This window comes from Hoplias malabaricus, chromosome 1 (assembly GCF_029633855.1).
Source record: "Hoplias malabaricus isolate fHopMal1 chromosome 1, fHopMal1.hap1, whole genome shotgun sequence".
NCBI lineage: Eukaryota > Metazoa > Chordata > Actinopteri > Characiformes > Erythrinidae > Hoplias > Hoplias malabaricus.
This window is the reverse complement of record NC_089800.1, coordinates 14,517,400-14,530,063: the sequence shown is the minus strand read 5'-3', so window position 1 is coordinate 14,530,063 and position 12,664 is coordinate 14,517,400. Positions and strand designations below refer to the sequence as shown.

Genomic DNA, 12,664 nt, shown 5'->3' with positions numbered 1-12,664 from the left:
TCCACATGTAAAAAATGACACTTTGAATGAACTTTTTAACGTCAAACATTTGTAAAAATTCAATAAATTTAAAGTGTCAGTATTTTCAGTGTAGATACTTTTGAAAAATATACTTTTGAAGACACTGCCCTAAAGTGCCGTGCTAACAAACTGAAAATAAAATGAAGTGAGGGTCTTGAAAATTCTTTGCCATCCACTAGAAAAGAAATGAATACAGCATGGAATATTAATTGAACCCATTTATTGTCCATTCAATGGAAAGTTTTACCAAGTGCCATGGTTCCAAAATAGAATAGAAATAAATTATTGCCTTTTAGTTTATAAATACATAGCAACTGACAAAATTCTAATAAATACACATTGACTTATAAGCACATAACAATAAATAAATTGATATAATTTAGGCAAGCATTACAAATATGCTTTTTTAAACACACATTTCAAATGTATATTTGAGACACCACTGCTTTTTTTTTGTTTGTTTGTTGTTGTTGTTGAATATATAGCAATGACTGGTAGAATTTCATCCATCTCATGAGACATTAATTGCTGACAGTTGAATGTTCTGTTCTGGAGAAAATCAGACGAGGAGACACCGATCTCGGAGACTCGGAATTCATAGGCACAGAATTTGTTGGCATAGGAGTTGTAGTCACGGTATTTGGAGAGACTGTTGTCTTTTGAGATTTCCTAAAGAAGAAGAAAACTCAAGGTCAGGAGCAGATCTGTGTGGCATGAAAATAGTGACCGCTTCAACTGAGAACTTTATTGAAAAAAAATGAAAAATATCTTTTAAACTTACATTAGCTCTTTGACTTTTTTCTGTACCCAGAACTGTCTCGGATCAGTGCAGAAATGTCCTTTTTCTGTTTTGAAGCTGTCAGAATGCAAGAAGATATACTGGTAAATACATTTTCTGAAGTTGTTTTGGTATATGAACTACAAGTTCGGTTAGAGTAAATCATAAAAATCTTGCCAGGGCTCAAAAGGTGTTTATGAACAGGAAGGTTTTATTAACAGGTTTTTTATATTAACCATGATTTTAAAGCAAGGCGTCTATGATAAAATGCCTTCTGAACGTATTATAACATGTTATGAATGTATTCTTAGTATCTAGGTTTGATAGAAGTTATTCTTACATAACAGCTTGGACACACGGAGGGTTCCTTTGCTGCAGTGAGAAACCTATGATGGGCTCTGGCACTGGGCTCGTTGAGACACTGACACAGCAGGGGCTCACTTTCTCAGCAACTTTCTGAGCACCTAAATGAGCAAACAAACACCCAAAATATATGAAGATTAAACATAAAAATAAATGAAAAAGCTCCTATTTACTGTGTAGTAATATATTAACAAAGTATATAACAAGAATATTTTGTAATATAAGACTATATATTTAGTTAAACATACTCTAGTCTATGTTGAATGTAATTGTAATGCTTCTGACTTTACAGTAACTGCCTCAAACAACTTCGTTTACATAGTTATAACTTGTATTATTAAGGTGTTAAAGATATGCTATAACGTTGGTCTTATTCATAAATATATAACATCACAGCAAAGGCAAATATAGACAAGTGAAACATGCCAATACAATTTACCTGTCATGGTGAAGATGGTAAATGCGATAATAGCCACTGTGGTCAAACTCTTCATCACTGCTGTGTTGGTTTGCATTTCCTCACTTGTTCTGATCTGTGTCTCACCAGATGGAGTGTCTGATTGATGAGAGCAAAGTCATGGCCTTAAGTAGTAACAAAAGGGGAAATGCAAAGTGAGAATTGTGACGTTCCATTATTTGCTAATAGCAAGTCTTTCTTTCTGCCCAGTCACCATATTTGGCCGTGCTGGACATTTTCCAGTTTCGAAGGAGATATGATCTCATGAATCGTGACCTAGCGTTAAGTTGAGTGTGTCCTGGGGGAGACTGGGTCAACCTATGTGATTACACTGTCTAATCTATGACTGTATATGATAAAACAAAATGCTTAACACTGAATCATTCAATATCAGACAATGAAGTCTTCCAAGACTTGTATTTTCCGGTAGATTCCGTGTCAAATAATCTTCATCATGACTTTTCATTTTTTCTTTCCAGTTCCTATCATATTAATCCCAGCATATTCTTTGTCAAGAGTAACACTTTACATTGTAGGTCATTCATTTGGCTAAACTGATAAAAACATCCATAGGCTTTTGCTGCTTTTGTTCATTTCACCCTAGAAAGTGTTATGATAAGTGACACTTACTGTAATAAGCCTTTATCGATCATTGTAGATGATATAGCCTTATGAACGGTGACCTTAAGTATAATAGGAATACAATACAGCGGTACAGGTTCTAATATAGTGACCCCCCCACCAAAAAATAAAAACTTCTTGACATTTTATTCATTTATAAAGGCCATGAAGAAAAATATTTAAAAACAAATTCATGATATTCTATTCATCCACTCAAAGCCAAAAGCATGATTTTGGAGGTCTACTAGGTCTTGAAAAATAGCTTGGAATCCAAACTGTTCATAGTTGTAATCATTATTTGAAGTCCAGTTTAGGAAACATTCTGCCAGTTAATTTGCTCTGACTTTCCCATTATTTTTTCAAGTGGATTTTCTGATATTCTTTTAAGAACCTACTGAAAGAATGAATGAATTAATTACAAAATGTTGTTTAAAAACTGTAACCTAAATGATGTTTTGAACACTGAACTAAGTTCATTTGAATACAGTGTATGGAATCTTCAGTGTATTAATTCTGACATGTCATCAGTCTGATTCAGTGAATTCTTCTGAACTTACAATTGCGAGACCATAGGGCACTGACAGGAAGTGCTACGAAGGATCTAATTATAGCATTAACTACAACTACTTTTACTATTATTATGACTTATAACATGAATAACATTACAAGCAGTGCTTTCAAAGATGCTGGGAAAAAAAAGTGATAATTGTATGGTAGTAAACTATCTGTGAATTACTGGATATTGCTGAAGGCATCACTAGTTAGTTTCCTCCCACAGCTGAGTCTCACTGCCCACTTAGCATCATTCTGACTGGCCTACTCTTCTTTTAACCTTCTAGACTAGACTAATGTCATGTTCAGTTTATGTCTTTTGCTTTCTTTTTTATACATCTCTGTCTCACACTTGGCATTGAGTATGGTAAAACATCAGGGCTCTCAATGAGTACACCTTAAAGTAGCTTAAGTGACTAATTATAAGAGGTGTCTACAAACGCCTGAACATATAGCCTGCTTAAAATGATCAATGAAGCACACAAAGGAACTCTGTATTAAATCTGAACATAGAAATATATATATATAATTTGTTAGTCTTTTGTTATAAGACAATATCAGAACATATAAAACGCTGACAAATTATTAAATGGCCTAAAAGACTTTGTGCAAAAATGTAAAAGTACCATGAAAGCTAAATTAAGCTTAAGCCTATTCTTGAGTCTAGGGTGAAATCCCAGATTCATTCCTGGTGTTAAGGTGGTTCCTCTTGGTTTTGTAGATGGTTGAGCGATTTTGCTAACATGGTTTTAGCAGCAAAAAAGAAGGAAACAATACTTCCTCTAGATTTTTTAAGCGCATGCTTTCACATGCTATATTTTCCTGTGGGGAAAAAACATATTTATCTTGGAAGTGTGTAGATATGAAAACATTTATAGTTTCAAAAGCCAGAAACTTTTATTATAGATTATATTTATTTTGTATTCCACTTTTGAAACCGTATGATGTGACATCTAAACTATGTACACCTTATCTCACTTTAGGTTTCACGTAAGTTTAACAGGGGTTTCACATAGGTTTAACAGGGGTGGAAATGGGCCAGAACGTGTCAGAGTAAAGCCCATAGTAAAAATCTCGAAGAGTGATCTCGAAGTGATTGTGACTCAGAAAATATAATATATCTATTTTCAGTGGGAAACCAAATACCTTCTCAGCTCCTCAGAGCATCCACCAGCCAAATCATCCCTGCTCTGTGTTAGTCCTGATCAATAGAACAGGGTGAAAGAACGCAAATAAAGTATGCAGAGCAACATATGGGCTACAGTCTGTAATTGTAGAACTACAATGTGCTGCTGTTTGATCAGTGGAGCTGAGTGAATGGAGAATAAATGTAGAAACAAGGAGGTGAGTAAAATCTTATACATAGAATGACACATTTCCAAATCTTTAATGTTCTCGGCTGACTGAGATTTCACACAGTACAACACATATGTAATGATTTTTAGTTCAGATCTTTAAAATCAAGAAGTGCTAGCCAGTTGTTCTGTTGTATTTATAAAGCTTTTTCTAATTAAAAATTAGAAAATATTTTTGTAAGTCAAAGATAAAGGAGTTTAGGATTCTAGAAACAGCTTCCTGGGAACATGAGACCTTGGTAATAATGGAACCCTGGGAACCTAGAACGATGTATTTTTCATTGTTGCAGACTGTAAATTGGAGATAATGTACACTCTACAAAACACAAACTCTAAACTGACTTGACCTTACATGTCTGGACATGTCTGTCTTTCCTTGTTTTGTGAGGGAGGCAAAGATAGAAGCCCCTAACTCAAGCTCAGGTGGTTGTAGGAAGAGCTGGCTGTAGGCTGTTGGCGTATAGTGTGTTTATGATTTCAGATTTGGCACTTGTTTTTGTTTTCTGATTTAAAATTATACCTGGGTCAAAATTGACCCTAATAACAGAAAAGTCAAAATTTTAACAAGAGCATTTTTTAATTTAGTAAGAAATAGTTTTTTTTAATTATTTTGTTGAAATAAAAGTAAAAAAGTCTTGATGCAATAAACAAATTTATGGAGTACTTGTATACATTTAAAACCTAAAAACGGATGGGTCAAGACCCTAATACAAGAGGAAGGTTAAAACTAGCAAATTTGAAGTGTACTAATGAGCAATGAACCAGCTATGCACAGTACCAACCATCAACATAAATGTGTTTAAAGGCCCCAGACACTTGGCTGTGGAGCACAGAGACTTTGTTATTTAAAGTGATGGGACTGGTCTTCTGGCTCCAGAACAAATCATCCAACATCAATACCAGATCTCTTTCAGATACTGGGCCTTTATATTCTATCAAGAATAGGAAAGTGATCAGTTTCAGTGTTGCAAAGTTGAAAGCATCTCTCACAGGGAAGTTGTCAAATTATGACACAATCATTTGCACTTGTCTTACTGCAATGTCACAGATCTAAATCTTTGCTTAATGTTGAGGTTGTCTTCTTCTTGTTGATGAAACAAACCAGTGGAAAATGTTTGCATTGTCTGTTGAATCTTTTTACATAGGATGAAAATAATTTTAGCCAGCTATAAGATTCAAATTTCTTTCTTTAATTATATTGAAATCATTAATTCATTTGATTTCAGTTGCTGTTTGAGTGCAATGTAATTCGTTTTTATTATATTAGCTTTAACCCATGGACTGCTCAGTTTTGTAATGTGCCATATATATAGGTAAGGAAGGTTAGCCTTTTTTTTTTTGGAAAAAGCATGTAATGCAATATTTGTGTGCAGAAACTGTTATTTTATGACCTACATGTTTCCCTACAGAAGGTGTAGAGAGACATTTGTCATTTCAGCCTTTGCCTAGCGGCAGTGTGGAAATATCTCTTACTGATCATCTCACATTTTCAGAGAAGGAGAACTACATTATTAAACTTTATGCCAAATCAGAGAAAGAATTTAAGGAGAAAGTACAATTAACGTCCTTTTAAAATCCAGCAGGATCAGATTTTTTACCCTATAAATGTGGGAAAAATGAGAATAAAGTATGTGTGGCTTGTCACTGTAGTTTCTTATATGATAAAACAACATATGAGTGAAATAACTATAATACTTGTGTATGATTTGTGCATAAATATCCCACACCAATATTGTCACAATAGCAAAGAAATGCACAATTTTCCATTAGAGCCAATGACTAAAAATGCTAATAAGGCTAATAGATAATAATAATTGTCTTTTCCTGCTCATTATGCAAAGGTCTGAGCTTTTACTCCCCATATGCAAAGAGGTGGTGGGCTCCTTTGCTTCTATGTCTGTCTTTCCCATCTGTCTACGTTAGTTCTGTGCTCTTACAACCCAAAAAATCTGTCTCCAATAATGGGCCCACCCCAAAAATTACTATGATTACAAACCATGGATTGGCAGAGTGCTTCTGGATCTACCTATATAAACACCAATGACTCTGATTTGTTTTTTTTTTAATGGCTGCCGAACAGGAAACCTCAAAATCCAAAATAGCAGCTCATTAATTCAAAGTACAAGAAATTGTAGTTTTGTTCTAAAATTTGTATTGTAATAATGTTGCTTGCAAACTTGCATTATGTATTATAGAGAAACAAGATGACCTGAAACTTATAAGACCTGAAGCCTAAAAGACAATTTGTACAGTGATGTTTGTATAGCGTTCATGTGTATCATAAATTATTAAAATTATCATTTGTGATAAATAACTTTCTTTTTTGCTAATTAACTAGATTAATCCCCATTGTTTTATTTGTTCATATTTTACCAAAGGCAAAAAAGAAGTATATGAGTTATGGACATAATTGTGGACACAATGAGCTTCATCAGAATGCATTTATTACTGAAAGCACAGGTGCTGGTCATAAAATTAGAATATCATGAAAAAGTTTATTTATTTCTGTGTGGATGTATTTCAGTACAATGTGAAGTCATCAGTATCCTCCATGATTGTGTAGCCTACAAAACTAGACTGAGAGACCATTTAAAGGCCTTTGCATGTGTTTTGAGTTAATTAACTGTTTAGAGTGTGGAGTGTAGAGTCTTCAAAATTCAACCTTGTCACAATATTCTAGTTTTCTGAGATACTGAATTTGAGGTTTTCATTAGTTGTCAGTTATAATCATCAAATTAAAAGTGAATGAGTATAATATGCAAGTTTCACTTTTTGAATGGAATTACTGAAATAAATCTGCTTTTTCATGATATTCTAATTTTATGACCAGCACCTGTTTAGCAGAAACATATCAGTTCAGTTGCAACACAGCAAGGATTCCCTGGAAAAATGTGAAAGTACATACATATTGTTGCTACAATGGATGGTTCACAAGGACAAAAAGACAAATGTTATTTTAACAAGTGTTAAAATATTAGTGCTGTTAAAATACATTTAGTTACTCTATGCAAAATTCAGCTTTTTTTTTTATATGAAGAGTGAACAGAGCTATCACTGGTTTTGTGATTCTTGCTAGAAGTGAAGGAGAACTTTGGTCAGACCAGATAAAAAAGCGAGAGAATTTCAACACAGCAGGTGCTCCTTTACTTCCTTTCGAAGAGAATACCCTCACATGGTCTGCCTTGCTGTGAAGAAAGACAAACACATAATACATAATATTTGACACATTCCGGCCACTAGGTGTCAGTACTGTGGCTAATACATAATGTGAATATTTATATTTATAAATATTTATATTTCTGATTTTGTTTTACATTTATTAATATGCAATTTAATTTCTACAAATATGACTGTTTTCATCAGAGTATACATGCAGATTATTATATGTAAAAGTGCTTTAATTAGTCTCATTAGCACTATTATTATAGGGATTTATAATTCTACACACTGGTTTCTCATTGCACACAGGTATCTTTACTTATAATACACTTGGTTTATTTGATGCAGTTTGACCTTGAACTTTAAAAAGTTAACTGAACCTTTTATTAGTCAAATGTATCTGAGCTTACATTATTCAGTCTCTGCAGAACTATATTCATCCAGGGACTGCCCACCTCAATGCAGTAATTGGTGTGATACATCGTGAGTCTGAGAGGCAGAAAATGAAAAACATTAGGCTTTTATTCAAGTGTTTAATAATAATCCCTTTTGACCAAATTTGTAATGGGCTGGACCATGTAAGATCACCATCTTCAGACAAACACAAAGGACAGACTGAGTAAAACCAAGAAAAAATTAGATTCTTTAAAAAATATTCAACTTACACGTAAGCCTCTTTACATCCTGGGCTGTGCTCGACGTACGCACAATGTAAAATTCGGCCAGGAACAGGACCAGGGCTGGTGGCTGGACAGCAAGTACTCATTTTGAGGTCAAGAGATTCTAATGCTAAAAATTTAAAGAAATGTAAAAAATGTTAGAAGCATGTTTTTAAAATCATAGGTGAAAATGATCCACCAATGCAAAATGAAGATGTGGTCTTTGGCTTATTCAATTATTACAAAAGAAAACTATATTATTATAACATCATCAGAAACAATTTGTCCCCAAAAGAGCTACTTTACAAGCGAAGGGAAAACAAACCACTAACCACTAAACCCTAACCTTTACCCTAGTAAATTTCATACTTTGGATTCCCCCTACTGCTTGAAGTTTACTGTGTCATTCTGTGTATTACATCAACATGTTCATTCTAGTAGTAATGCTAACAAATACACAGCAAATTCACTAGTGTTAAATCAACAATATTAGTTTTAAATTAACACTAAGAGTGTTGAAAAGTTTACATATTTACACTAATGGTGTTGACTGAACATTGGTGAATTTACACACATATATTTCCTGGCCATAATGTCAGAAAACCAAATATGACCATACATGACTTTAGAGAATTGTAAAAAACTGACTTACATCCAGCTGCACATACGGTGTTGTACAGAGCAAACACTGCAAAAAAAACAAGGCAGAGCTTTTTTCCTGAGACCAGATTGCGATGCATTGTGGCTGATGAGGTCTGGAGGACTGAAAACTGCAGGAGAGTTTCTACTCTTCGTAGTTGCCTTTATATTCTGTCAGGAATAGGGAACAGCCATGAAACATACTTATGCAATTGTCCAAAACTGCTGGATCCCTTTACCACTGACCTAAGGTATTGCTTAATGTTGAGATTTTCTATTTCTTGCTTTTGAGCAGACTTGTTATTTTCCTTTTTAAAGACAAAAACAAATTTCATACAAAAACATGGCTGAGATAAAATGAATTAGACTCTTCCTCTCAGCAGTCAGAAATTTTTATTTATTTTAAATATATATATATATTATTTTAGTTTTAATTCTGAAGTGTCCCGAAGCAGTTTCTGCTTGTGAAACCAGAAAAACATGAACTATCGTGTGGTCAGTTTTAACCCTAAATGTGCTAATGGTGCAATAGTTTTAGTTCTTGTTTTTAAAACACCTTTCAAAACTGGAAGTTCTACGTAAAACCAACCTAAGATCTAATATTTTATAGGAAACAGCAATGCAGTAATACACTAAAGAAAGATGATAACTTTTGCCCATGCATTGAAGACAAACTATAATGAGGCCACTGTGAAATGTCAAAACCCTCTGTCTCTCATCTCAGCCAGAAACTGGAAAAAATATGTGGAGAACTGTACCCAAGTTGTGCATATAGTTTAAACTTGGTCTAGGAAAACAGATCAGTAGACATCTGCATCACTAAACCATGGTTTTTATTATGAATTTTTGGTTATGCCTTTTGGCTTGGCAAATGCCCCGTCTGTGTTCCAGGTCTTTATGTTTGTCATAGTTTACATACACATCTCACATGGGGTGAAAACATGTTATTAATTATTTGTGACTCTTAAAAATCTTCACAAAACACTTTTCAAATCTTTTATTTATTTTAAAAAACACACACAGAGACACATAAAAACATCTAGAAGAATGCATACGTATTGGAAAGCTATTTCAGAACTACTCTAATGAATATAAAGATATGTATGTACGTGGTGGTTACTGGTTAAATATAGTTTAATTACTGAATACAAAGGTTGGTGAACAGAAAGATTCCATGTCGGCTTGAAGACACAGCACACTGCATGCACCTCTTCTTCCTGATGCTGTTTTTCTTGGATGTGATTTAACAATTTATGCCTTTCTGTGAGAAAGAAACATTTCAAATTTTATTCAAATTAATGAGTACAATATGCCAAAGAGAATGTGTTAACGTGTTTTTATTTTTTTAAAAAAATTGGCAATTCATGTGGTAAAGCACTAACAAAATAGCATGTAATAAATTATAAGGCCTTCATGAAATGTGATGAAGCCTTATAAACTGTGACCAACATAGTTTGTGGGGTTTTTTTTGTGTTCACTGATTTTTTTGTATGTACTTGTATGGGATTTTTATTTTTCAGAAAAAGTTTTACCATTTTTTAGACCTACTTATAATAATAGGGATTTGCCTTAAACTTTAGTCATTTTTGTATTAGAACTCTATATAGATTGACAGATAACTGACAATGACTCTTTTGTCATGTTGATTGTACCCGAGTTAATCAGAAAAATCAGAACTCACCTTCTTCAGTTTGTCCAGAAAGGAACGTATCCAAGGGCTATTCACATCAATGCAGTAAAGTGTGCTTTTATTCTTGACGGAGAGCCTAAGAGAAAAATCATCATATTTATAAGTTTAAAAAAGACACTTCCATTTGACTTATCTCTGATTGAAGATGATCAAAATGATTATAACCTTCATCTTAAGACAAACAGAGCACACATTTGTTCATTTACAAAAAAGTCTGATGTTTCAAAACATGGTAAACTTACACATAAGCCTCATGGCAGCCTCCCTTGGCCCGCACATGTGAACAGTTTATAATATCTCCTCGGGGTGGACGTGAGCTGGTACCTGGACAACACGTTGTTGGCTTTTTATGCATCGCAGCTAAAAACAAAATAAAGTGATAAAAGTGAAATTAAATATAAAAATTTTTCCTGAAACGTGTTTAATTTTGGAGTTGTGAGATGCTCATGTTTCCATGTGAAGTCTACACATTTACCACTGAGAGCAATCTGCCATGTGAAATTATTCTAAAGTTCTCAATTTATATATTTTTTATAATTTATATAAAAAAATATATATCCCCAAAATTAACCCCCCAAAAAAACCCCACTAAAAACATGTATAGCACATTAAAAATTCAAAATGGACTTATTTGTTAACATGTCTTTAAATGTGCTACATTCTGGTGCCTCCAGTCCACTCTAAAATCTACTCCATTTAATATGAAACAGCCAATTCAGATGAGAAGCCTGCTATAGCCTTGTCTAAACAAACTAGTTATTCTACCTTATGCAGACCTTTTCTTGTGCCTGCTGTCATCATTACAATTGTGTTGTTGGTGTTTGATTCTTAGCTGATGAGTAGGTTTCCTTTTTTTTAGTGCAGAAGAGCATCATTAAATCATTAAATTAAATTTGAAACATTTCTTGCTTGATTACTTATCTTGTATTTTGCAGAACTCTTAAATGAAATCCATAAAGTCCACAGTAACACACTACCTTTCATTTTTTATTGCTAAAATATTAAGGCCACTCACCTCTTTGTCCTTCTCCAGACACAGTGGTGGATAGAAAGGCCACTGTAAATAGGAGGCAGAGCATTTGTCCAGAATTCAAATTCAGATGCATTGTGGATGATGAGGTCTGAAAGACTGGAGTTATTATTTCTTTTAATACTGGTCTCATTCAAACAATGTGCCTTTATATAACATCAGGAAAAGGGAAGTGATACGTATCAGTGTAAAAAGTTCTAAGAATCCCTCACAATGATGGGTTAATTATGACACAGTCTGGTGTGGTTGTTAGTCTGTGATATCTTGCTTAATAATGAGTTCTTCTATATTTGGTGATGCCACAAACCAATGGAAAACTTTTGCATTCTTCGTGGAATGTTTATTTAAGCAGTCTCAAAATTTGTACTATAAAATTAATAATAATAACTTACATTATTTCATTCATTCATTCATTATCTGTAAGTGCTTATCCAGTTCAGGGATCATGATGGGTCCAGAGCCTACCTTGAATCATTGTGCGCAAGGCAGGAACACACCCTGGAGGGGGCAACTTACATTATTTACTCATGACAAATTCAGATCTCAGGATTGACTGCAAACGCAAAAACATGCTGAATGCATATGGATTTTGCTTGTGTTCTTAGCAGTCTGTTCTCAGACATACTCAGCCATTGCCGTGTCTTGGGATGTCTTAAGACATGTCTAAAGACACATTATGAAGACATCTTAAGTCATCTTGAGGCATGTCTTAAGATCTGAGAACAATGTCTTTAAGACATGTCTATAGACATGGATCTTAAGATGTCTTGACTATAATAACATCCAAAGATATCTCAAGATGTGGGATGCATAAAATTTATTTTAAAAATTTTTCCTTAAAATTAAAAATTAAATAAGTCATTTACAGTTAAATATGTTTAAGGGAATATTTAAACATTATGCATTATTTATAGCAAGGACTCTTTTATATAGGTAAGTATCTTTAGTATCTTTACTTTTTTTAATTCTATGTAGGATGAATAACAGTATTATTTATATTCATACATATTTTATAAACATTTAAACATTTTATAAATATATATATATATATACTAGTACATGCTACAGTGAGAACAATTTAACAAATTAAAAGTAATACAATGAAATACAATAATAAAAATAATTATAATAATAATTATAATATAACAATAATTAAAATAATAATAATAATTATAATAATAATAATTATATATATATATATATATATATATATATATATATATATATAGATAGATAGATAGTGTACACTGATAGATATAAATCAGTGTAGGTCAATTTTATACAAATTATCAGTAACTTAAGTGAGTTCTTGAAGAAGTAAAATAAAATAAGGTGACAAA

The 12,664-nt window shown here is 33.1% G+C and overlaps 1 protein-coding gene across 1 annotated transcript; it reads right to left on the bottom strand.

Moving 5' to 3' along the window:
* Positions 1-248: 248 nt before the first annotated feature.
* Positions 249-1,716, bottom strand: LOC136668374 (C-C motif chemokine 24-like). The gene is made up of 4 exons (XM_066645863.1): positions 1,602-1,716; positions 1,140-1,263; positions 803-877; positions 249-690 (listed from the first exon to the last, which is right to left on the bottom strand). Exons 1-4 carry the CDS (start codon positions 1,675-1,677, stop codon positions 543-545), a joined length of 423 nt encoding a protein of 140 aa, XP_066501960.1. The 5' UTR covers positions 1,678-1,716; the 3' UTR covers positions 249-542.
* Positions 1,717-12,664: the final 10,948 nt, after the last annotated feature.

What these genes read in the sequence shown, in the direction of transcription:
- LOC136668374 (XM_066645863.1), bottom strand. Translation starts at nt 1,677, where the DNA reads ATGCAAACCAACACAGCAGTGATGAAGAGTTTGACCACAGTGGCTATT. An exon ending in TACCATCTTCACCATGACAG is followed by an intron (nt 1,264 to 1,601) that starts GTAAATTGTATT and finishes TTGCTCATTTAG; the next exon opens with GTGCTCAGAAAGTTGCTGAG. An exon ending in CCGTGTGTCCAAGCTGTTAT is followed by an intron (nt 878 to 1,139) that starts GTAAGAATAACT and finishes GCATTCTGACAG; the next exon opens with CTTCAAAACAGAAAAAGGAC.